At 42.3% G+C, this 26816-nt stretch overlaps 1 protein-coding gene across 2 annotated transcripts; it reads right to left on the reverse strand.

Annotated features, from left to right (window-relative positions):
- Positions 1-1884: 1884 nt before the first annotated feature.
- LOC135163436 (uncharacterized) lies at positions 1885-9198 on the reverse strand. Of its 2 annotated transcripts, none has more exons than XM_064122875.1 (4): positions 3463-9198; positions 3057-3211; positions 2790-2967; positions 1885-2714 (listed from the first exon to the last, which is right to left on the reverse strand). In XM_064122875.1, exon 1 carries the CDS (start codon positions 7919-7921, stop codon positions 6560-6562), a length of 1362 nt encoding a protein of 453 aa, XP_063978945.1. In that variant the 5' UTR covers positions 7922-9198; the 3' UTR covers positions 1885-2714; positions 2790-2967; positions 3057-3211; positions 3463-6559. The 2 variants fall into 2 exon arrangements, with proteins under 2 accessions (XP_063978945.1, XP_063978944.1); XM_064122874.1 differs by having other exon boundaries at positions 3057-3266.
- Between the last annotated feature and the right edge of the window lie 17618 nt (positions 9199-26816).

Below are 26816 nucleotides of genomic sequence, written 5' to 3' on the forward strand. Positions count from 1 at the left end.
AGCAAAATCTTTGAAGTGGTCATCAACAATGCCATTGCTAAACATGAGAAAACGAAAAAAATCATCCTGGACAATCAATATCGATTCAGACTACATTATTCTACACTACATGCTGTCCATAAAGTAATTTCCGACATTAACGACCAGCTATTCGCTAACCGCATGGTAGGTGCCGTCCTTCTCGACCTCGAGAAGGCATTCGATTCGGTCTGGATAAACGGGCTAATGTTTATCGTTATCAAAAATAAATTCCCCTCAGAACTTATTAGAATCATTTGGCACATGATCCATAATAAAAAATTCTGCGTTACCAACCATAACAAGCTCCTTAGCAATATATTTGACATTACGCAAGGCCTACAACAAGGCACAATCAATTCTCCAATTTTATTCTCCTTGTTCACCGTTCACATGATTAACGCCTTCAATTTTAACTCCGATACTGATAAATTCTCCATCGCATATGCCGACGACAGAATTGTATATCAGTCTGGCGACTCCGGTAGCAAAATCGCCGATACCCTTTCCGAATTAACTAATAAGGTAATTCGAATGTATGCCGCCTGGAATCTAAAAGTCAACCCATCCAAGAGCGAAGCCATCCTGTTCCGAAATCCGATCTCCAATATGGGATCAATAAAAAGACATTCGGTTAAAAAATTCTCAATCACGATTAAAGATCCCGTTACTAATTTAGAAGAAACCGTCCCCGTCAAAACCTCTGTCAAATACCTGGGGGTCCACATAGATAATCTAACTAGATGCTCAACACATCTAGACATCCAAATAGAGAAAGCCAGGTCCCGCTACAAATCGCTAACAAATCTGTTCCACAACAAAAATATTACGCAAAGAGCCCGAGTTATTTGCTACCTTCTTCTAATACGTCCTCTCCTGACATACGCTTCTGAAATTCTCTGGAACATGGGAGTCTTCCAGGTTGAGAAAATCAGACGCTTTGAACGAAATTGTCTTAGAGCTTCCCTCTTTTATTACAGATCCTTTCACAGTAATTTTCAACATTACACAAATAATAAAAGCCTCTACGATACAGCCAATATACCCAGAATCCACAACTTCATACTATTTGTTGCCAGAAATTACTATAACAAACTAAAACATATCGATAATCTCACGATTCAATCCCTATCAGAATATCCACCTGCGGAAGCTATTGGCAGGGCGAGATGTGGCAACATAAAGCCCCAGTACTTTACTCAATATGATAAAATGGGCCGCTTCCAAGACGCGCTCAATCGACCAATCCTTTACCATATTAGCAGACATTGCAAAACTAAAAAGATCCCGATAGATGGATTAGAAACTGCTGTCTTCAAATATTCTAGCTGCATCCCTGAAATCGATCTATATGATTTCACACGTGTCAGTAGGGAGTTATGGTGGATTACACCCGAGGTCACATATATTCGCGATATGAAAATTCGCAAATAATTACTAGGAAATAATGATTCCCGACATCGCCCAAACCCTAGAGCAAGGAGAACTCGTCGTTCTGATTTCAGACCCCCATGACTCCTATTAAGATTGAGAAACAGCTCCATCACCGTTAGTCTAGTTACGTTACTTATTTTTATCTTATATCTTTCTTCTAAATCCTTAAGCTTTGTTTTTTTCTCTCACGGTATCTTTAACCGCTTTTTTTTCAAGGCAATTATCCGCCACTATCTAAGTGCAAGATCACATTGTATCACCAATACACAATCCGCCCAAGCCCTGATAAGGCAATGAGGTGACGAGGTCGAATGGGGGAGACTTGTTTTTCACCCTCCTTTCCCCTCCACCTCTGTTAAAACCATAAGATAAACTGTATGATTTCGAGCGCTAAAAAACCAGTAAGTCATAAACCCCAATAAACTACAAGAAGTTTTTTTGGCTAGTTTTAAGTTTGTACATACATCTGTAAATATGGTTGTGTTTAATAAAAACTCTTTTATCATAAAAAAAAGTGGATCACAGGGACGTCATTATTGTGTCACCGGAAAGGGACGAATATGGGCCGAGGACTCCCGCATACATCGAGCAGATCCTCAAGTGCCCCACTAATCGACACTCGTCATTGAGCTGTCTTGGAGTTAGTTGTGACTATTAATTAGTAAATCTCGCGTATAAGTGGAATCCATTGTTCGCTACAAGTGACTCAGAGACAATCAGAGACGGAAGACAGGCGGATTTGGGCCAGATTTGAACCTTGTTCCCCCAGGAGAAGGTTGGACAGCCCCAGCAATTGGAGAAGAGGAAAACCCTGGAAAACCGAACTACCATCATCCCCCGAGGACCGAGTGAAGTGAGTACCCTTCCTTTTCCCCTTTACCAAGTGGCATAATTCCCCCCTTTATATCTTCCAGCAAACCTCTTCCAACGGTGAACATTCTACTTATTATTTCGATTACTGCAATTATTATTAAATATTTAAAAAAAGGTCACACAATATTTGAATTGATCAATAGATACTTTTACATTAATCTAATCTCATGAAAAAGTCTTCTCCCAGCTAATACAAGTCTCATACTTCTCAAAGGATGTAAATTTCAGTCTTGGTTCGGAGTCATGGTTCGAAGTGAAGCCTGTTTTATTTCTTGCAGAAGCTCCACCTTCACAATCAGCAGCACCCCATAGGAATTTTCCGACTTTAGAAGCAATATGCAATTTTTGTGGTTTCTCACTGTGCAAATTATATTTGACTTTCAAGTAGTCTGTGAAATAAAATTCTTCTTTAGAAAATGCATATTGAGAATAATTTGATTCAATTTCTTCATGTAGATACTTACCTGTCAAATATTTATACGTGAACGTCGCACTAAAATCTTTCTTAAAGCCATGAACAGTCTTCCTGCCGACCCCGCTGTAATGAATCTCGACATGTTTCTTGATTAATGCACCAAGAATGATGGGTATTGTTGCCTCCCAGTTTTCCACTCTTCCCACTTCCATTTCCATGATATCTTTCTGACATTGGCGAAAGGATGAAAAAAATAATTATTAATAACAAAAGCGAGATATAGTACCTTAAATGGAAAATTTATCACGAATCTTACCAAATTAACTTGTTGTTCGATAACAACTTTTTAATTCTCCACATTGCTGTCATCTTGTGGATTTAAGCTTGCGTCAAATTTCAAAAACTCATCGAGTTCATCTTGTTATGTCCGGAGATATTTAGCGTCGAAGGACATTTGCCCTTGCTCCCAAGCTAGAATGTGTTGATTAAATTATTGGACGACGCTGGTTTTTCTTTTTGTTCTTACCTGCGGAGGATTTTATAATTTGTAATTTTCCAATTGCTTTAATTAAAAGAAATGAGAAATGTAGTATTGCCCAACTTTACGTATTTAGTGACATTTGAATGATTATACATTGTTTGAGATGAAAACCGTTACAGTTAAAGGACTCTTACAATCATTGTTGGATCTTTATGAATTTTACAATTTGACAGTTACTCACTGCGACCGATTGCTAATTCTGGGTTGCGAATTCTTGGGGTGATTCCACCTTTTTTCTCTGCCAGATGACCAAGAGTACACTATCACAGATACTCAGGTGGAGTAACTGTCTTTCACTTAGTTGTTGGTAGATTTTTTATTTATTGACTTGAGTCCAGGCTCTGTAGTTTTTAATTAACAAGTATAACTATGGTTGAGTCCACCCACCATTCACCAAAGGTTACCACCAGTCCCCTTAATATGCAGGAAAATATTTATTATTGCCTTAAGGATGCAGTATCCCCGAATAATTGCTAAATAATGTTCCTTACTTTTAGTCAGGAACACTCCGAATGTTTAATTAAAGATTAACTCCGAAACTTTAGCTAAAACCGGACCGATTTTAATAGTATTTCCGCCAGGAAATCGTAGCTCTTCCGTGAGCGGGTTTTTCCAGACTGATTATTTTTTGGGATGGCTCTGCTATTACTTCCTTGGAAATTGGGAATTTTGATTGGAGTGGGGGAGGTGGCGTGATTGCCACTTCTTTGATTTAAGGGGTTATTCTCATGTGAACGCCTATATTTTACCAGTTTTTCGGAATTTTTTTTTTATGCGACAACAAACTTCAATCATGTTGATTTTTCAATATATTTTTATTTGTATTTTGAAATATACGAAAAAAAATTTTTTTTTCGTTTTTTACATTTTTAACATATATTTTTTTAAAGTCAAAGTAGTCACCAACAAAAAAAGGTAGTTCACTGGTCAAGGTGATAGCGGCTGTTCATGTTGTCTGAGATAAAAAAATCGAATGGATTATTATTCAGTAGATCTGTGGCTATCGTCCCTACCAAATATAATCAATTTCATTAAAAACAAAAAAAAATATCGAACTTCAAAAAAAAAATCACGAAAATCTCCTTCTTTTTCGTTACAAATCGTTTAAAAAATATATGAAGATATTGTCGAAAATAAACAATTGTGGTAGGGACGATAACTATAAATGAGTAGAAGAACATATGTAAATTTTAAAGCAATCGGTTGAATACTTTTTCTTGTAGGACCTTGACCGTTTCAGAAAATGATGATTCGAGAAAAACGCGTTTAAAGTTGAAAGCCTGGTAGACAATCGCTTACGACACATCGGCGACTATGAGCTGTAACTTATCAAATACTATGAATTTCGGTCTGAATTTTTCACAGTATGTTTTCAATAGGTTTTACTGTCAAAATATCTAAAAAAAAAAAAATCGATTTTTTGAAGTGCTCACATGAGAATAACCCCTTAAGTTCATTGACTTGGCTCGGTTTGCTAAAAAAATTTCCAATTTACGAGTTTTGGGTGGCGATGGCCTTTGCGAAATGCAGCGTTGCACATTCCCCCGAGTTCAGTGGCGGGTTTCTGTGAACTTGCTGTGGCGGTGGTTCATTGACTTAATTTTGATCATTTGATATTTAAATTAATTATGTCGCGGAATTGTTAAAAATAATCTGGACATTACAGCTCCCGCGGAGAAAATCTTTTCCATTTTTGGATGAGATTTTATCGGAAAATTAGGATTATTTATTATTATTATTATTACTCTTTTAACGGTTCCGGCTTGCGCGTTAATCTTTAAATTGCAGATGTCGGTAAGTAGGGGGTGTGACTTGATTAGCATGTCAATTACGGTCGGTGGAGGCGCTGGGTCACTGAACCGGGTGAATCTGAGGACCAGTTCCTGAAGCATAGGCTATTAGAATGACTTATGAGGTTCTATTGCTATTTGTGTGTATGGAGGATGAGTATTCCTTTCCCCTCTATATATGTATATATATATATATATATATATATTTATATTGTGACCTTTTGTCTAATTATTAATTATACAATTAGAGGGCGGGTCAGATATTAATTAAAAAGGGGCAGAGGCTGTTAATATTAAATTGTTTATTCAATTATCAATAATAATCAATAGAATTTTACAATAGTATGTCCAGATTACAATAAAGAAGATAATGCCTGTTTCTTGGAATTCTCAGGGGTGGGGGGCAGGCAGGTCACTTGTCGGACCACTTTTTATATTATACAAAGAAAAAAGGGGGTGGCTCTACATTTGAAACAAAAGGGGGAGAATTGAGGGATCCAATAATAATAATAATAATACGAATAATACAATGATGAGATTAATGATAACTAGAAAAGAATAAAGTTAATTATCACCGTTGGAGGGGTTCCGGGAAACGTAATTGGGGGAGATGATGCCGCTGGGCGATGAGGGGAAAAGAAAGGGTACTCACTCGGGTGATGCCAATTTTCCTTATTTCTGGGGGTTCTGTCCTCCTTATCTCTGGTCCTCCGGGTCTCAAGCCTCTTCCTGGAGGGCAACAGGTGGATCCTGGTTCAGGATGAGCCTTTCTTCTAGCTCTGAACTCCTGGGCCACTTCACTGATTCTCCGCGATTTATTATATTGAATGACGGGGCGCACTATATTACTTGATTGATAGCTGAACGACGAGTGACGAGTAATTGGCCACTTGAGGAACTCTTCGAAGTATTCGGGGGTCCTCGGCCCATTTTCGTCGATTTCCGGGGTGAGTTATTCGCCTTCCCCTGATCCACCGATCGATGCTTGTGGGCATCTTCGTGGGCCGAGGGCGGCGGGGTGACGCACTACGCAACGTGCGTGTGCGCCCGTTGTCCTGCAGCGCGTGGTGAAAAGGGGGCTGCGGCGGGGGGGACGCGCTACGTCATCGTCTTCTTCCTTCTTTCGTGTGTGAGCGTGGTGAGTAGGGGACCGCGGGAAGGAGGGGGACGGCCTACGTCATTCCATTCTTCAGTGGTGCTTCGTTCGGTGTTTCTCGCGCTGTCCGAGCGCGGCGAGTAGGGGATCGGGGGAAGGGGAAGGGGTTCTCCAACCGTGAATAGATGAGTATATAAATAATGGTAAAAATAGGGGGGGTGCGGAGGGGAAAATCAACATACCCTCTAAGGTTATGTTGCCTCGTCACAATATGTTTTTTTTTTTTTTTTTTTTTTTCATAAACCCGTGTTATTCCCAAATTATTGTCTATTTGTTTGATTTTTAGCCTTATCTTCGCCTCCTTTTTTTTTTTTTTATTTGGAGATACACTGTTACGCGTAATCCACGGTGACGAAGGATTGGGTGTGGCTTGCGCTGTTACGGGGGTTCCGTTGGACTTCCGCTGCTTGCAGTGCTGGTATTCTTGGTACTGTTGTCAGAGTTAATTCGGGCATCGAGATGGTGCTGATCGGTTCTTCGTAGAGTCCCTGAATGCCGGGTCGTCGGACGATTGCTCTGGCAGGTTGCTGTTTCGCTCTTTTGGATCTTCGACAACAGCAGGCGAGAACGTTGAGGAGGGAGAATGCCTTTTTGTAGGTGCCGTACCCCACTGCGGCCATTACCACGGTAAGCACCAGGGTGATGGTCCCGTTGGTTGCTGTGAAGATGCGGTGGTAATAGGTTTCTTGGTGGTGTAGCCCTATTTTCTCTGCTTCGTCTACGGTTTGTTGCAGCGAATCGTCGAATAGGCGATCTTTGGCCGTGTCGGGTAAGACGTATTGTCTCCGGGTTGACATAGGGCTTAGGGGTTTTGGCAGGTCGTTTAGGACTGGTGCTATTTCTGAGATGTTAATTGTTTTAGGTATACCAAGGATCACTGGGAGTTGGTATCCGACCAGTCCTGCACCCTCAAGGATAGTTGGGGAGGTCTCCGCGGTACAGTTCGGGTTGAGATGGAGCATCCCTGATCCGTTTAATATCACGCTGTCCGAGGGTTGGTTATGGCAGGTAATTTCCAGTCTTTCCGGCTCGATGGTCGAGTATAGCCATCCCTTGCTGCTGGTGAGTCGTGTCCACTGTGTTTCTAGATCATTGGTGATCTTCACGTTGCAATCCTGATAGATTTTTGAGTTTAGTGCCACATCCGTATTGGTGAGTAGGCGGTATTCGCAGCTGTTGCGGTTGCCAGCTTTCCTCAGTGGTATACCCTTCTGACAGGCCAGGCATTTTTCGAATGGGATGCAGGAGTTTAAGTAGTCTTCATCGAAATGGGTGTAATAGGCATCATGTTGGGAGAGTGCAATGTATTTCTTGGCTGGTTCGATGTAGGCGGCAACGCTCCGGTTTCCTTGGATTTTCTGTGGAACCTTGCAGGGGACCATTTTGTATAATTCCATTTGGTTCCTGGAGATGAGTGGTATCTCGATGATGATCAGGAATTTTTTGTCATGGTATGCTGTTTGTACGTCACTGATTTGGCTCAGCAGTGCCAGGTCAATTTTCTCCTTTGCTATCGGGAAAATTGTATCGGGTGTTGACCTTTCGATTTCCTCTGTTACCTTCGCTAGTTGATTGGTGTTAATGAGGAGAGGGTGCAGGATACCGCGTCTGGCGTCCTCTATGGCCGATACGGTTTTAGTGGCGGTTTGGACGTATGTTCGAGCTCCATATTCTGCTTCCTTGGCGATGTTCATCAGATGTTCGAGGTATTAGGTGTTGTTCAATTGTTGTAGGATTATGTTGGATTGAGCTATTACTATTCTCATTTCCTCCTCGGTTCTCCGTATTCTTAGTGTGTTATTCTCATGGTTCCTTTTCATGGTGTTGATCTCTGCCTGGATTATGTGAGTGTCATTTCCGATGAAATCCGTGATCGTCCTCTGGTCATTGTATATGTTGTCGATTTCTTTCGTAATGTGTTCGTAATCGTTGTAATCCATGGTGCCGAACAGTTTTCTGCCAATTGAACCGATGAATCAGACGAAAGGAGATCTTCTTGGCCGATTACGGATGTGTTCTTGTGGAGCTTCTAGGATTTTTACAAGATGTTCTTGGGTGTGCCTGAGTTCCTTGTTGTAGTCGTTCATGATGGTGATTCCTAATGCCTTGTGGCATTCCGTCTCAGTCCTTAGTTGTCGGCATTCCTGTAGGAGTTCATCAACTAACTGATTTCCTGGTAGGGACAGTCCTGTCAGACTTCCTAGGTCGATAGTAATGAGGAGTTGCCAGTTATTATTTATCATCCGGATTTGATCAATTTTTTCATAGTACAACCCTGGATTATGGGGGATTGGATGTAGTTGGTATACCCCAGCGCCTTCCGTTTCTTGGATAATTATGGTCCATCTAAATATTATCTATAGGATGGTATTGAAATATTTCATATTGATGTTGTTGTCTGCGGGGGGGGGGAATGGATTTTCATATGATTATGTATTCTTAATTTCTTTTAAGTGAGGTTGGGTGGCTAGCTGTGGTTCAATATGGCCTTGGGCTTAGTGCTTTATTAGGTGGTTACTGATGGATTTTAGATCCCAGCTTTGCTAGTTCGTCCGCTCGTTCGATACCATGTATTCCCTTGTGTCCTGGTATGTAGGTTAGTTGGACGTCTAACTGCTGCATCAGTTGATCTAGTTGTTGTAGCAATTGTTGGTTCGCTACTGGTTTGCCCTTGAAGGTTAGCCAACCATTAGGTTTCCATTTAAAAAGATGTTGAGTCATGGAGCTGGTCAGGTACTTGGAATCTGTGAAGATGTTGATTTTTTGGATGTCGTGCCTTAGGCAGATTTTGCATGCTTCAACGGCGGCAACCGTCTCGGCGATGATGTTTGTGGCTCGTGTTCTGTCAAGGGTTTGATAGGTGTTTAAGGGGTGTTTTTTCCCGAACCAGATTCCAATTCCGGCCCTAGCCCTAATATTGCCGTTGAACGAGCACGATCCATCTACATATACAGGAATTCTTCCCTCCATTCCCTGCAACAGGTTCTTTTGTAGTGATAGTGTACTTAGTAATTGGCAGCACCGGTGGTATGTTAATCTTCGCGAGGTTTTAATTTGTTAGGGTGTTTCATAAAGCGATGTCCATCTTCGCTTTCTAGATAGATGTTACCCCTCTCCGTGATATCTACTACTTCGTAGGGGCCGGTGTATGCCTGATCTAGTTTGCCCAACTTCGGTTCCTTCTGTACGTAGGCGAACTGTCCAATTTTTAGTTCCAATAGTCTTGCGTTTCTGTCATACAGTTGTTTGGAGTGAAGTTTTGCTTGTTGAAGGTGTTGGTATGCTAACTCCTGAATTTTCTCCATTGTTGACATCAGATCGACTACATAGTCATTGTAGGTTGCGATGCCTTGGTCTTTTCGGATATTCGAAGTTAGCCGAACCTTTTTTCCGTACAGTAATTCGAATGGCGTGAATTGTGTAGCACTATGTACGGTGGTACTGTACGACAGTGTCGCAAATGGTAGCAGTTCGTCCCATTGGCTGGTCTCTGTGGCGAACGCTTTCAGGTATTCCACCAGGGTGTGATGGCTTCTTTAGAGGGCGCCATTGGATTGCGGTCGGTAGCCTGATGTTGTGACATGGTGAAACCGCAGTAGTTTGCTAAGGTGGTAGAATAGTTTGCTAAGAAAACTAGTTCCCTTATCCGAGAGTATTACCCTTCGACAGCCGTATAAAGCAATATACTGGGTCGCCAGGGCATGAGCTATGGTTTGTGCCCTGATGCTTCTTAACGGAATGGCTGTACAATGTTTCGCGAAGTTATCCTGGATGGTGAGGATATGTACGTGTCCTGCTGAAGTCGGGGGAAGAGGTCCTACGGTATCGATGGATATTCTTTCGAAACATTCATTCGGTGTTTCCGTTATTAGCATTGGCAGCTTAAATTTTATTCGCCTGATTTTCTGCAGCTGACAGATGCGGCATTTCTTGACCATCCGTTCGATTTCTTGTTTCATTCCTGGCCAGTACAATCCTTCTCTCACCCTGTGGAAGGTGGTAACTATTCCTTTGTGTCCTCCAGGCAGTGTTTCGTGGCATTCCCGGATGATTTCGGGTCTCAGTGGCTCGGGGGGCATTCGGATGTTGCAATGACATAAGGTGATGGTCACAGAGTGAGCTTGGAATTCTTGTTCTATATAGTATCTGATCCTGATATCGTCATCAATTTCATCTCCTTTCATCACCATTTTCAGTTCTTTGACCTCATATTTGTCGATTGCCGTTTTTAGATTACGCAGGCAGAGTTTTAAGGTTCTGTTCTGAGTTTTATCGAAATGGTATCTTTTTACAATGAGGGTGAAGGTACTGAATTTTCCGGATTTGGTAACGATGACTTGACCCAGTTGAGGATTTAGTTTCTTGATGTGGTCTAAGTCAATCAGGTTTAGGTCGCATAGAAGCTTGGTATTCTGCTTGGTGGATTCAGCGTCGGCTGCTAGGAAATGAGCGATATTTCCCCGAACGAAGGTTAATCCATCCCTGGTTTCGTTGATGTTTTTAGCTGGTTGATAATCGTCTGGTGGGATGGTCAGTTTGTCTTCGGGTGGCCCTCCGTTTTCGTGCACCTCAGAGTTGGGGTCTGAGTGATCGTCACTGTGCGCTGGAGGGTTGACGTCTGCTCTTTCCCTTGGTGAACAGTCCGTTGGGGTCGGATAATAAGGGTACCCTGGACCCGCCCCCGGTAAGAAGTTTTTGACCGATCGTGGGAATGAGGGCAGGAGGATGTCATTTAGCTCGTCATTTCCTATAAGTATAGATTTGTCGTCCTCCTTTTCTGAGAAGAGCTGTTTGTGAGCTGCGGCGTCCCTGTTTTCGATGGTTTTGGATGGTGATGACCAGGCTGTTGGATTTTGGATAGCTCTTGGGGTTGGGATTAGGGATTCCCGTATGGTCCTTGGTTTTGAGATTACTGAGTGTCGGAGGGAAGACTGTTGGTTGCTTGTCCCCGATGGCTGCTCCGACACGATGTTATCGACCTGGGTTGCCTCGTTGGCACCGTCTTGGTCAGAGGGTTGCCCTTCTGTTGGGGTTGTGTGCTTGTCTTGATCTCCTTTTCTGATTAGTATCTTTCTGTCCACCTTATCTTGGACGTTGATGATGGCCTCGTCTGGTTCCTCGACTGTCATTTTGGCGAATTTTTCCTTGGAGATCTCATCTGCGGACTTGATGAGTGGTAACGAGCGGTCCTCGAATTGACGCATTTTTTCATTAAATTTCTCGTATGACTCGTGAAGACTTTTGTTGAATTCTGGTCCCAAGCTGTGTTTCCGTTGATCATCCTGATTCAAGAGAGGCGGCGATTCAGGGTCCTCGTCAGAGTCTTCCTCCTCTGGATGAGTTTCATTATGGCGTTCCATAATCTCATCGAATTTTTTGAGACTTTTGTGGATGCTTTTATAGTTAAAACCCTCTAAATGAGAATCTGTTTCCTGATCTGGCTCATCTTCTAAGTCCGTCATAGGGTCAGCTTCCAGGATCAATTGTTGGTTGATCGAGGGTGTCTGTTCAGAGGTGAATACATCGTCTTCTAGTTCTTCAATTGAATCTCCTTCTAAAGACACTTTCAATTCTGCCTTCTCTAGCGTCGTTGGATTTGGTTCTAGAGGGGTATTCGTTGGCTCCACTACGTCGTTATTAGGACTGGTTGTCTCAGGTACCTCTATGATAGCTTGTGGTAGTGAAGCAGAGGTTGTCTGGGGCCTTTGAGGGATCCCTGAATTCGCCTGGCGTCGGGCTCCGGTTGTCGGAGTCGAAGTTCTTTCTTTAGGGGTTTCGACGATTGGTTGAAGACTGGTGGTAGGTGTTGGCATGATCTCCTCTGTGTGTAGCTGTCCTGTCAGACTGGCTGGATTTCGGTTGGTGCTGGGACGGTACTCTCTTTTATCTCGATAGCTAATTGGTCTCCTGCTATCGTCAGATGCTTGGGTAGCCCTTCTAAGACTAATTCTGTCAGCGATGGAGCCCCTGGTGTTGATAACGTCAGGTTCACTGTTGATTCCGACCCTGAGGTTAGGGTTAGTGACTGTTCGTGACGGTTTCAGGCATGGTTTGGGTGTGGGGTTCGTGCTGATTGGTAGACACGGCGCGTGAAGTACTGGTTCAGAGGTTTGGCTTTCCAAAGGGTTTCCTGCGAAGGCTTCCGCCAGCTGAGCGCCCTTTTGTTCTCTAATCTCTACCTCAAAGGAGTAGTCGTTGAGGAAAGTCTTCCAATTTACCTGACGGGTAGTTGCTCGAGTCCATCAGCCAGTTGAGGGAGGTATTTGTTACCACAGTGAACGGTACTCCGTAAATGTATGGCCTGAAGTAGTTTAGCGCATACACAACTGCTAAGCAATCGATCTCCGCTGGTGTATACCTAGTCTCTGCATCACTAAGAGTCCTGGAAGCATAGGGGATTGGGTGTTCATCCCCTTCTTCGTCCTTTTGGCTTAAGATTGCTCCAATTCCTTTGGATGTTCCTGAGACGTTGACGATGAATGGTTCGCTCATATCAGGGTGGAATAGTAGGGAGTCCTCCGTGATTGCCTTCTTCAGGGCCTCGAAAGCTTTCTCATGCTCCTCGTTCCACCTGAATTACGTGTCTTTCCTCAAGAGATTTGTGAGGCTTTTGGATTTTTCTGCATAGTCTTTCACAAATCTTCGATAATAGTTACTGAAGCCTAGAAACCTCTGAACTCCATGTTGATTTGTCGGTGCCGGCATTTCCCTCAAAGCTTTAATTTTCCTTGGATCTGGGTGAATTCCCTCCTTATCGATGACGTGACCCAGATACGCAACTTCTTTTCTGAAGAAGCTGCACTTGTCTGGCTGAAGGGAGAGTCCACTCTGTCTGAGGCGGTTGAATAGGTTGTTGAGCCGGTTGACATGATCTTCTTGGGTTTTTGAGTAGATGACTATATCGTCCAGGTAGACATATAATTCCGCGCCCTTTAAACCTGTGAGGACTTGGTCCATCATTCTTTGAAAAATTGGAGGGGAATTCTTTAGCCCAAATGGCATCCTTGTGTATTCGTAATGACCTTCTGGTCCGGTAAAGGCAGTTTTTTCGCCGTCCCCTTCGTCCATCTTTATTTGGTGGAATCCACTGGCGAGATCGAATACGCTGAAGTATCTCGCTCCACCCAACTGTGACAAGATCGTGGTAATGTCAGGCAGGGGGCAGGAATCTCCAATGGTTTTTTGGTTCAGCGCTCTGAATTCTATTACGAGCCTCCAACGTTTTCTTCCCTGAGTATCACATTTCTTGGGGACGATCCACAATGGTGAGTTATAAGGTGATTCTGAGTCCTTGATGATGTCTTGCTCCTTCATTGACTTAAATTGTTTATTGATTTCCTTTCTGTGCTGCTGAGGATATTTATACTGCCGTCTGAAGATGGGGACCTCATCCGTCGTTCGGATCTTACATGTGAAGTCCTTGGCGTGACCCAGGTCATCTCCTGGCAGGTGAAACACATCTGGGAATCGCTCTATCTGTTGGATGACTTGCTTTCGTTCAAATGTTTTAAGGTCCTGTTCAGGCAAGGCCTTCAGGATTTCAGTAACCCTGTTATCCAGCTGTTGCTCCTCGCCGAGGAGTAAGCTGAGGTTGGTGGTGGCTATGCGAGATTCGTCTAGCGTCGGGTCTTCTACCGAGAATATAATAGGTTCGTCGAAAAGTTCAAGCCGTTGGGGTGCTAGACGTAATTGGACCGGTTCCTCCGTGGTGTTTATTACCATGGCTGCAGCTGCGTTGTTTTCCACTTGAACTACCGCTTCTCCCAGGAATATTCCGGTTGGTGTGTTCACCTTGGGCAGGTAGCCGATTTTGACTTCGGGATTGTCAATTGGGATCCTGAATGACCATTCTGGCCCTTGGGGGTATCAAGGTAGAATCATAAGGCCTATGATACTCGTACCATGGAATGAGCTGTGACGTATTTTCGAAGGCTCGCGGAACCCTTCGTCCATCCGCCCGCCCTCTGGCACCAGGACACCCCTCAAACCAAATCAGAAAAATCCGTTAGGCGCCAGGTCATTAAACGGAATGACCACCGTACACAAAACACTCCTCCGCTCTCAGCTTCAATAACTCCGGCAGCTCGGTTGGTTGAGATTCAATTAATCAAAAGCTGAAAGGGGGATGCAACTGGGACTCTTTTTAAAACAAACAAAAAAACAACGCAATTGTCAAAATGGTCGGGGATCACAATGTTTAATGAATAAAAGAAAATAATGAAAATAATCGATACAATAAAAAGAATCAATTAGATAAATGCCCTGAAATCCATCAAGCGTTATCACACACAAGTTTGACTTATACGGTACTGTCACTGGTGTCCAATTACAATCAAGTAAAACTCTTCTGAAGTCAGCCAACAAGGAAAATCAAATCACAGAGATTAAAACGGTCAACTGAGTCATAAGTAAATACTGAATGAACAACCGCGGTCCAAGACGCAGGTTGCTATAGTCCGAAACATAAAACATAATTTAAATCAAACAACGGAGTCACAAAACTCCATTGCTGTCGGAAAAGTCAGATAAATTAATCAGAATCTAAACGTTATAATATTGTCAAAATAATCCAGTGATTCGGAACAGTACCGCGAAAATCGATAAGTCTGCGTGACCCCGAACAAACAAAATTCCAATCAATAAATACACAATAATCCAGAGGTCACGCGACCTTGAAATTATAAAAATCAGACTAGAATTCAATGGCGAGAGATTGATGAGTTTGCGACACGAATCATCAAACAGAAGTCGCAAGACTCATCACCGACGGTTAGTTAACAAATTTCCGCTGAGACTAACCCGAAAACAATTCGCCGAACGAGAGAGAGAACTCAAAAATCGCTGAGAGAAGTGGCCAGAGATCCCTGGACAGAATAATTCAACTAACGGTCCGCAGGACCCAGGTGTACGTAACACCGACAAAACCGGGATCTCTGCCCACAATCTTTGACAAATTCTAGGAAACACTGAAGAAATGGCCACCACGCTCACCCGGGACCTCCACACTTCCTTGGATCCGTCCTCAAAACCGCTTCACAGCCTCAACTGACCACTCGGCGAAATGGCGGCCGTGGCACCACAAAACTAACACACAGGTCTGCTCTCGAGGTCCACCAAACAGGAAGTGATTTTGCGAGACACGTGGGAATCCGCAACAAGTGGGTAGCGCTACGGCCGCAGGCACTAGGTGGGGATAATCTATCTATCCACCAATCCCAAGCATTCGGGCATGCGCAACACAAACATGAGATTCAAAACGCATCCGCTATGAAATTCCGCGATGCTTCACAATCATCAATTGTGTTGACTCAGCGAGAATAAATTCTCAGCGCATCCCTAAAATGGCACCCTTATTCGTGCGTTAATTACTACCCCTGAGAGAACAGTAACTCTACTGATTAACGTAGTCCTCGGCTCCCATACATTGCGAAACCTCGTGCTCTGGTGAGACGTCACTTCCGTGGTAATTCATAGCTGGGTTGTGGCTCCCTCATCGATTCCATCAACATCCAATCACCATCAAAAATTCGGAGTTCGCTGACCACTGCGTCACTTCCGGCACCGGCCTCCTGGATGGTGGCTCCAATGTCGGCCAATCAACCCGCTCCTTCATCCTCTCAAGTATCCTGCCGACTACCGCCATCTCCCGGCTTCCCCAGGACCCTCGTTGATGTCCTCCGTGAGAACGCGGTGGCACGCGGTTCAATTCAAAAAGCAAAATAAAATCATAATCAAACAAACTCTATCCTCCTCTCTGCTCGAACCCTCGCCATCGAAGGTGACTTCCCGCCTGATGGACGTCTCCCGAATCGCGAAACGGTCGAGAACCAGTAACGCGGTAAAATACCACGTTACAGAGCTTACAGGGTCCCTGAATGGTGGTGATATTCTGTTGCGCATATCGAATGTCGACCTTCTCTGCGATGAGGAATTCTTGGCCTAAAATACCGCTTCCGTCTACAGGTAGTTCCTCGTCTACGATATGAAATGGGACCTCTGTTCCAAACATATGCAGATAAATCAGTCCACAGGTTGGTAGAGCATTCTCGGTTACCCCGAGAAGGAATTTAATTCTAGGAGGTTGAATCTCTGCTGACGATTTAATAGCTTTCCTCTCGATCAAGTTGATGTGGGCCCCGGTGTCGATCAGAAATCTGTGTGTCTTGCTGTTTAGTTTCTTGTTGATTCGGACGTTCACTCTAGGGCTGCCCCCGGTAACGGATATCCTGCAAGTTTCTTTCCGGGGAGAGCAAGGTGGTAGGCAAAATTGAATAGCGTGAGTGGGATTTGTGTTGAAACGGACTGTATTGGTACTGAAAGATATGTGGGTTTTGAGTGTGTTAAGGAGGTCATCCCCTAGAATGGCTCCGTAACTGCCAGGTTGATGAGCGATCACATGAAATCGAACTGCCACTTCGGCATGTATTGGAAGCATAACGGTTCCCAAGGAGTTGAACACATGATTGGTTAGCCCCACTATTCTGATTGTTTCTGTAGTGTCGATCATGGTGTCCGGATTCAATGATTGGAGAGAGATTAGATTGACCGATGCCCCGGTATCGATGAGTGCAGTGATTTTTCCTGGTTTCAAGTAAGGTCCATGTAGAGCAATCATTGGTCCGTCACCGGGTTCACAAGCAGCTACTTTGTATACCTTTACTGGCGGTGGTGAGTGCTGGACATCGCGTGTAGCGACGGGTTGGTCTGACTGCCCAGTGCACTCTGCTGGCGAGCCAGGATCCCGTTTAAATTCTGTGCTGACACGGGGTTGTTCGGCATAGGTGATCTCTCCCTGGCTAAGCTAGTAGGAGTTCCTTCAAGCCCGAAATTCCTATTTCGGTCTCTGGAGCGGTCTCTGCGAGGGGTTGCTCCTTGAGAACCTCCGACCTTGACCTGAGTCAATAGTTACTTGACGAGAGAACTCAAGTTATCGAAGTCTCCTCTCAAGTTGGCGAAGTGCTCTTTCCTGATGTATTCCTGCTTCGGTGCCTCCTGGGGTTTTCGTGGCTTTGCCATCATGGTTGTGGCAGGTGGTTCAGCTAGGCCGTCACTTGGTTGCTGGAAAGCTTCGCTGGTGGTCTCAGGATGATACAGCTCTGGGTGGGGGAGACCATCACTAGTCTCATGAATATCTCTCCATTGTGATATGTCTTCTGGGTACGGATATCCCATCATGATCCCTTGCTGGGGGTTCCTCATAGAGTTATACCCTGGAGGTCCTGGTGGGTTCACTGTAGGTCTCTGGAATCCTCGTGGTGGTGTACTTCTTGACATGATCCGGGCTGTAGGATAGTACCCATTCATCAGCTCGTCGATCAAGGGATCCAAAGTGCGTTGAGCTCTTCCGTTAGGGGGTAGTACATGACTGAGGCTGGTTGATGGAGTTGGTGTGAGCATGTGGGCATGAGGTTGACTTTGCCCTATTTGGTAGTGTGGCTCGTTTCCAGTTCTGAGGCGTTGTTGCGGTTGATGGGACAGGTATGCTGGCATGGCAGATAGTTGAGCTTGCACATGGGTGTTGGTGTATCCTTGAAAAGAGAGATACTGACAAGTATAATTGTATTGTCGATTGTTAGGGATTTCGTACGGTGGAATGGACAATGTTGGCTTAAATTCCTCAGCGCCCAATTTGGCTCTGACGTCGAAAATCCTCGTAACCTTGTGGTGTTTGATGCCATCCTTAATGCTTTGAGGACTGTATTCCTTGAATCTGATGAGGGCATCTTCATGCAGTATTTTTTCGAGGGCTACCTTGTCTGCAGCCTCATATCCCTCAATAGCTCTGAGAGCATATTGAACCAGTGCTGCCAAACGATCCAAGAAATCTTGCAAGGTTTCGTTTTCGAATTTTAATAGGCCGCGAACTTTTTGAGCGTAATACGTAAAGTTGTACTGACCCCTATATCTTTCAATTAATAGCTGGAGAATATGATCCACTGAATAAATGTGAGTATTGGCTAATAAGTTCTTAGCAGGGGGTAAAACCCGTTTCAATATCTAATGAATATATTGTTCTTTCTTCCCATCTGCAGTGGCTATAGACCCCTTATTGGCCCTGATTGCATACTCAAATTCGTCAATTGATGCATGGTCGGAAGTGCCAGAAAATAGAGGAATACTAGTTGCACTATCGCGAGCTCTAATATATTCCTCATGTTTATCTGAGGGTGCGGTGCCCCCGACCGGAGTAGTGGTCACCGCATCTCCCGAGTAGTCGATGGTAATAAAGGATCTATCTGCCATTTTATAGAACTTTTAGTAGTGCGAAAATGAGGAGAAAGATCGTAAGTTGAGTGAAGAATGAATTTCTCCAATGAGTACGATGTGAATTTAAACGAAATATAAAGTAATGAACTCAATTTCTTGAAAACGTGTCTAATTGCCCGAGTGATGTGGATTTCTAGATTTATTCAATTTCACTGATGAGGTAAGAACAAAGGAGGTTAGAGCGTGTCCTACCGACTGCGCCATAAAATTCTAGCTGTTATGTCCGGAGATATTTAGCGTCGAAGGACATTTGCCCTTACTCCCAAGCTAGAATTTGTTGATTAAATTATTGGATGACGCTGGTTTTTCTTTTTGGTCTTACCTGCGGAGGATTTTATAATTTGTAATTTTCCAATTGCTTTAATTAAAAGAAATGAGAAATGCAGTATTGTCCAACTTTACGTATTTATAGACATTTGAATGATTATACATTGTTTGAGATGAAAACCGTTACAGTTAAAGGAATCTTACAATCATTGTTGGATCTTTATGAATTTTACATATTGACAGTTACTCACTGCGACCGATTGCTAATTCTGGGTTGCGAATTCTTGGGGTGATTTCACCGTTTTTCTCTGCCAAATGACCAAGAGTACACTATCACAGATACTTAGGTGGAGTACCTGTCTTTCACTTAGTTGTTGGTAGATTTTTTATTTATTGACTTGAGTCCAGGCTCTATAGTTTTTAATGAACAAGTATAACTATGGTTGAGTCCACCCACCATTCACCAAAGGTTACCACCAGTCCCCTTAATATGCAGGAAAATATTTATTCTCGGCTTAACGATGCAGTATCCCCGAATAATTGCTAACTAATGTTCCTTACATTTATGCAGGAACACTCCGAATGTTTAATTAAAGATTAACTCCGAAACTTTAGCTAAAATCGGACCGATTTTAATAGTATTTCCGCCAGGAAATCGTAGCTCTTCCGTGAGCGGGTTTTTCCAGACTGATTATTTTTCTGGATGGCTCTGCTATTACTTCCTTGGAAATTGGGAATTTTGATTGGAGTGGCGGAGGTGGCGTGATTGCCACTTCTTTGATTTAAGTTCATTGACTTGGCTCGGTTTGCTAAAAAAATTGCCAATTGGCGAGTTTTGAGTGGCGATGGCCGAGTTCAGTGGCGGGTTTCTGTGAACTTGCTGTGGCGGTGGTTCATTGACTTAATTTTGATCATTTGATATTTAAATTAATTATGTCGCGGAATTGTTAAAAATAATCTGGACATTACAATCTATTGGGATTGTGCGAGAAAATTTGCTTTTTGGATTCTCAGGTCTAAAATGACCTCTCGCATTGGACGCGGTAAAAACTGATTCCTTAAATTTTTATGTGAGCTTCTTTAGGTCATATTGCCATCCTCTACGCAGTCCATTCAATTTTACGGCGCACGTGAGTGTCATCACATCACATTTTGGAGTCAAGTACTCCAAAATTAGTTTGTCGTCTGCCTTGTTAGTTCATTCTATGAGGTCCAACAAACGTACTTCCAGTGTTTGTTTGTTCTCATTCCGGCTCACTGTTGGAAAAACTGCACTAGCATTCTTATTCAACGTAGTGGTTGTGCTTAGTTCGGACTGCTTTCGGCTTGAGACGGCTGTAGCTATTTCTTCCGACTGTGACAGAGTACTTCTATCATTCTCTGGAATTGTTGGCATTTGTGATAGCGATTGCGATTTCGCGAGAGTGGCTCGAATATGAGATCTTGACAAAGCTGATCTGGTGTCCACTTCTAATTCAGAATCAGTTGAATCCATGCTGATTACTCGTTGAAAAGCCATTTTTAACCTCTTTTTTCCTCTTTCAAAAGTTTCTATTGAAAAAATATTAAATCACCGACATATCTACTATTCAGTGTAACACAATCATTTTAACTTTTTATCAACACCAATAAAAAATGGAAAACATTTGTCACTTACTTGCATACTTCAATATTTTAACCTCAAATTTTTCCCACGCGCTTTTGGGGAGCTTCTGATTTCTCACCATATCATCAACTCTACAGCAATCTGTCTTTGGTGGATAAACACACTTCTGAGAATGGTCATCAGTTAACCAAGAACAGGGAACATCACCACAATGTCGATAAATAGACCGATATTTAGCTTTGAGGTTTCCTGGAAATTGTTAGCTTTCCGATGGGAATTAAACTTTCGTTTTTAATATTAAAATCACTGACTGCTCAACTGTAACTGACTCTTGTTTATCACTATTGATCAAACTTATTTTATGTCACTGAACACGTGACTCTCAATATTAGTTTTTCATCCGTTAGCCAACGTGAGATTTTTTCTGAGAAATCTCTTGTTATTCAGCATGCCACACTGAAAATTCTTTAGTTTTTAATCTAGACGTCACTTGTATGTACTTTATGTAACAACAACAATAGAAACAATTACGTTAATATATTAATCACATTGATTAAATTCCATTCTACACGTGGACACGCGGCATATTTTTCCGCCTTCTTAACATCGTAGGATGATTCAATAATGCGCGCATCTTTCTTAAACGCAATGAAACATAAATATACATATATACAGGGTGTCCAGAATTGCAGGTCCACACTTTAAACTTAAGTTGGGGGTGAAATTCTGAATCGAAAAGTCCTGAGCGACTTTTTGATCAGACGCACCCTCTTCGACTTATTCCGGGTTGAAATTGGACGAATCAGGGGCGTGGAATACCTGGTCACACGACGGTGAGGAAAACGTTCGAGTGTGGTGGTGTCCCCACCATACGGTACTACTCCCCTGCGGTGGCAGAAAGAGATGACTGGCGGCGGTGGGTAAGTGGAAGGGGAGGGAAATGAAAAAAATGAACACCCAAAAAAAAAATCATCAGCGATTGATCATTTTTTTTCTCCTTCGCTGAAAGAAAAAATGAAAATCTGATACAGGGCCAATGGGGCTTTAGAAAATTAAATCGTCGGGTTTTTGTTCCAGCGCTGTAATATTCAACGCTGTTTTTTTTTCCTTTTCGATTAGATTAAGAGATGTAATGGGCCTGAATCGATGGGGAATTTATTCCTCCATCGAATGCCCTTGGTTTCATCCCTTGGCATTAATTAGGGGAGGAGTAAATAATTTTTATGTAGCGGGCGCGTGTTCATTTTTTTCATTCCCCTTCCCTTCCTCTTACCCACCGCCGCCAGTCATCTCTTTCTGCCGCCGCAGGAGAGTAGTACAGTATGGTGGGGACACCACCACACTCGTATGTTTTCCTCACCGTCGTGCGACCGGGTATTTCACTCCCCTGATTCGTCCAACTTCAACCCTGAATAAGTTGAAGAGGGTGCGTCTGATCAAAAAGTCGCTCAGGACTTTTCGATCCAGAATTTCACCCCGAACTTAAGTTTAAAGTCTCGACGTGCAATTCTGGGACACCCTGTATATTTTCTTTTGCTACATATAAACTCATAAATCACATTGATGACACTATTAGAATTAATAAATATTTCATTACAGACATGTACTTAATCAGAATTATTGTCTAAGGCTCTATTCATCCTGTTGGTATTTTTTTTTATTACTGTACCCCCACTGCCATCACGTTAGCTCTCATCACGTGTCCACCAAATCTCCAATGCGTCCTTGATAACCAACCGCGAATTTTCGAAACTTCTAGTCATAACTTATTTCAATTTTTCTTGTCAATCCACATGAATTATGTATGTAACATCAAAATAGAATAAATGTTATGATTTATTGTTAAATGCAAACACTTCTTTTAACTTGTGTTAGTAACAATCGCTCCAAATTTTTAGATTTCTTTTTAATTTTATGGACTCCAATTTCTTTAGAAAAACATGGTGCTTTCAACACATTTTTAGTTTTCTCAACCATACCTGAGTGCGCTATTCGCCCAAGGCGATAGGCGATTATCAGATATTTCGTGTTCACTTCCCTCAGTCGAGACATCCCCAAGAATAAATTTGTTTTCACCATCGATACTGTCATCACTCAAAAGTGCATCATCATAATAAGTTAGGTCTTGATCTGATGCTAAACACTTACTGTCTCGAGAATTACGAGTAGTTGAATTCTGTTGTTCATTCCCATACATCAACTTTCACTGAAACTCTTCCCGTCGCATTTATCATTCAATTGATCATATTTTTTCATATACCGAAACTTTTTTACTCTATTATATGACCGGGAAACTTTACGTTGTTCGAGTGGCATGACTGCACTAAAGAAATACAATCTATCTACCAATTGACAAATCAGTCAAGATCAGCTGACAGACCGACCAGAAGATGATATCATGATGTACCGTACAGAGACATCTATGAGTGTTAACGAAAACTTAAAATCGTTTTAAAGGTAATTATAAATTGAGTATAAAATCAGAGGAAATATTCACGATTTGTTGAATTTCATTACGGATTAATTTGTGGTTTATCTTGGCTGGCAAATATCAACCAAGTCCATACCAGATTTGGCTGAACTGTGGAATTCAAAGTTTGTTTGGAAAACCCTCATCCAGAATTGGGATAGATGCGGTTATGGTTTGGTGCCCCATGTCTAGGAAGACTGATTTCACCCAGTTTTGGATCAAGTTTGGAGGCCAAAGCTCGAACCCCGTACAGATGCCAATGCTGGCCGTGCATTGCTCTACATATGTATAGATTGGCACGAATCTCGTCCAAACTTGAACGGCCGATCTTTGGTTTACCGAAATTGAGCCTAGCTTGGGCCTATTGTCAACGCTAGACTTTCCTACCTGGGTATGCACTTGGAGCCCACATGTTTCATCAATTATGTTGTGCTAGAACTTTTCTGTGATTAATTGCGTTTATTACGCCTCGGAACTCGTGGCTCGGATTTAGTTAGAGTACCGGTCAGAAATGAGTTCGAAATTATAGGTCATTAGGCTATTTTCGGGTAAATTAATCTTATGTAGCCCGACAGTGGGGTCATCATAATTTATTTTGTTTCTATTTTGCTTTGGTAGTGAGTTTAATGAATTAGATTGGACGGGTAAAACCAGTTTGGGTCTCTCTGCGTACGATACGCCGCATTCCTTAACATAAATGGAGTAATGAACAATTTTGTGTAATTTGTCTCTCTCTTATAAAAAAAACTGTGGGGTTATATTTTCATTTAATTAGTGAAATTGGAAATATTCTAGAATTCACTGTATTTAGGGTTAATGTTATTATGAACTAAAGTTAATACAGTTTGTAAAGTAAAGACTAAAAATGAGTTTGAATTTATTTCATTTATTGAATGAATAGCCCAGTCACCAGCAACCCCCCGAACTACCCCTCTCACCACAACCAACATCCTGAGCATTTACCACCTTTTCCTTGACACTTTAGCTTAAGTCTTCCGGCGTTTACGTTTAAATTAGAATTTTTGGTCGCTGTCGTGATTTATCCGCTTCGACTACGTTTTTCGGTTTGTTGTTCCCGTCGAGACCAAGAATAACCGGCGCCCTTCAGAGCATTCGTTCGGCTTTCGGACCGTCAGGGAAAAAGGGCAGGTTAACTGGTCCATTTATACAGGGTCATTTATATCACTTTGTTGAGGGTGCAACGGCATGTTTGGGGGGTGATTTGGAACCGAAAAGTCCTTTTCTACTTTTCGCTCGGACGCACCCCTATCGACATATGGGGGTGAACAGAACGGCCAATGGGGCGCGAGCAGTGCGCGGCTCTACGTCCGTGTGCCGCGGGTAAGCGGTGTGTGTGCTTCCCCTTTTCCACGGACGGACGTTCCATTCCGTTAGTGAGAGGAAGAGAGAGGAGGAAAGATATTTCTCTCTCACTCATTGCCAATTTCACGACAATCCTTTGGGGCGGGGGGGTGGGGGTGTGGGAATTGTAGTTATTGTTCACTTTTTAGGGAAATCACAATTCCAACACAATGTATAATTAACTTCTAATATTTAATATTTGATAAAGTAACAATTATACGCACTTAATGCTGATCGCGTTAACATTACATACGAAGGCACGAGTTGCTAAGTGAGCAATTAAGACTCGACTGACTCTTGATATTTTATATAGGTGAGAATTTGGGGGGTACGCTAATACAGGTACAGTTTGGTCCCGATATTAACTGGGCAGGTGAGTGATGTCACCGACGTCCAGTCGTCTCGCTGTGTGCGTGTGTTGATGTAGCGTGGCGCTACAAGGGGGGGGGGGGGTGATTAGGTTACATAATTAATGTTTAAAATCGTCGAAATAATAAGAAAACGCGTTTTCTTGATTATCAACTAAACAAATGGATTTACGGCCTTTTGTCATAAGAGATTTGTTGCAGAGAATCAAATTGTCTACAACAAATGTCTTATGGCGGGTCCCGTAAATCCATTTGTTTATTTAATAAATTGATTTGAAATTTAAACAAAAAACCGCGATTAATTAATAAAAGAAGACGATTTCGCGTTTTGTATCTCAGATAATTAATATTTATAATTGAATTCCTGGCAAATAAACTGTCTTGACAATATGTTGTAAACCCATTTGTTTACAAGATAATTGTCAAAACGTCTTTTTTGATGGAAAAATCCCGAAAACCACGGGCATCCCCCTTCGCATTCCGCAGCTAATTGTTTAAATGTTAATTATCTCATGATGCAGGAGGCCTAGAGTATTTTGTTAAGAGATCTATTTATTGTAAATTAAATTTACAACATGAAAGGTCTGTTTAGAATTAAGATAAACTCGGGCGGTTTCAACGAAAAATAATTATCGGAAAACTCCGGCAATGATCGTGACCTGTCGGTCAACGGTCACCAGCCGAAGTCTATCACTCATCTTTGAAAAATCACCCCACTCACCAAGAGTCTATCATCGACCGTCACCGCGAAAAGTTCGCTATCAAAACTCACCGTGAAATCAACTAAATTGTACATCAACATAATTTAACCGTACATCAACTAGTCAACTTGTAAAGACTGTAATAACCCGCATTGAGATTGACCGGGCGTTTTAATAAATTAACAAATCGTTGTGTGTGATAATTTCCGCGAGTTAAATTCTTTACACGATCAACCAGTTTCCCTGAAATCTCCGGATCCACCCTACTCAACTGTTCCCTCAACGAACAAGGTCTCTTGACAAAATCTTGTAAAAGAGCCTCTTATCGGGATAATTAATAATAAACAATACATCTCTACATTCCCAGGGGATGGCTCGCGATTTTCGCGGAATCCGATAAAAGTCGCGAAATCGTCTTCTTTTATTAATTAATCGCGGTTTTTTGTTTAAATTTCAAATCGATTCATGAAATAAACAAATGGATTTACGGGACCCGCCATAAGACATTTGTTGTAGACAATTTAATTCTCTGCAACAAATCTCTTATGACAAAAGGCCGTAAATGTCGAACATATGACAAATACAATGAGTCTTCTACTCGTTACGTACACAAAGAAACACAGCTAACAGCATATCAAATGTATCGTGAATACAGTTTAGTCGAAATATTAAAGCCAAGCTGAGCAGACGTGCTGTTTACGTTTATAGCAGTCTTATTATTTCCCGGCATTCGATGTAATCCGATCACATAGTTTAATTCATCAACCTAACTAATTCCACTACCTCTGTTCACATAATAATTCTCAGCAGGTTATGGGCCTAGAGCAATTAGTGACATTGTATTAAAGTGTAGTTAATTAGTGAAGAACAGTAATTGTGAGAAATTAAATTTTTAGGCGGTTTAGCCTGATTGGTAAACAGTTATATATCGAATGTGCCAGTAGCGTCGGGTAGTGACGGTTAGAGGATTTTTCAAATTGTCGATACAGATATGGCGGTTAATCAAAGCGCTATGCAATTTGGAATTGAAAAATTGACAAATAACAACTATGAAATATGGAAGTTTCAAGTTGAGAAGTTCCTTCGAAGAGAAGGTATTTGGGATGCAGTAACGTCGAATACACCTACCGATGATTTAGAAGCGGCAGCTTGGGCGGTACGAGATGAAAAGGCCAATGCAACTATATTCTTATTAGTTACTAAAGATCAAATTTGTCACATAAGAACAAAAACGACAGCCAAAGAAATTTGGGATGCTCTGAGGCAATATCATGAGCAATCGACGGGAATTAATAAATATTTTCTTGTCAAACAACTTTTCAATAGCAGAATGTTGGAAGGGGAGAATATGCACCAGCATCTTGGTAAAATGCAGAATTTAACGGACAAATTACAATCTTTGGGAAGCGCCTGTGCAAAGGAGCTTGGACCATGGAGCATGTTGTGTAGCGTACCAGCTTCTTATGATCAGTTAGTGACAACGTTAGCAAATAAACCAGAAGATGAATTGACAATAGATTTGATCAAGGGAACACTTCTAAGCGAGTT

This window comes from Diachasmimorpha longicaudata, chromosome 6 (assembly GCF_034640455.1).
Source record: "Diachasmimorpha longicaudata isolate KC_UGA_2023 chromosome 6, iyDiaLong2, whole genome shotgun sequence".
NCBI classification, from domain to species: domain Eukaryota; kingdom Metazoa; phylum Arthropoda; class Insecta; order Hymenoptera; family Braconidae; genus Diachasmimorpha; species Diachasmimorpha longicaudata.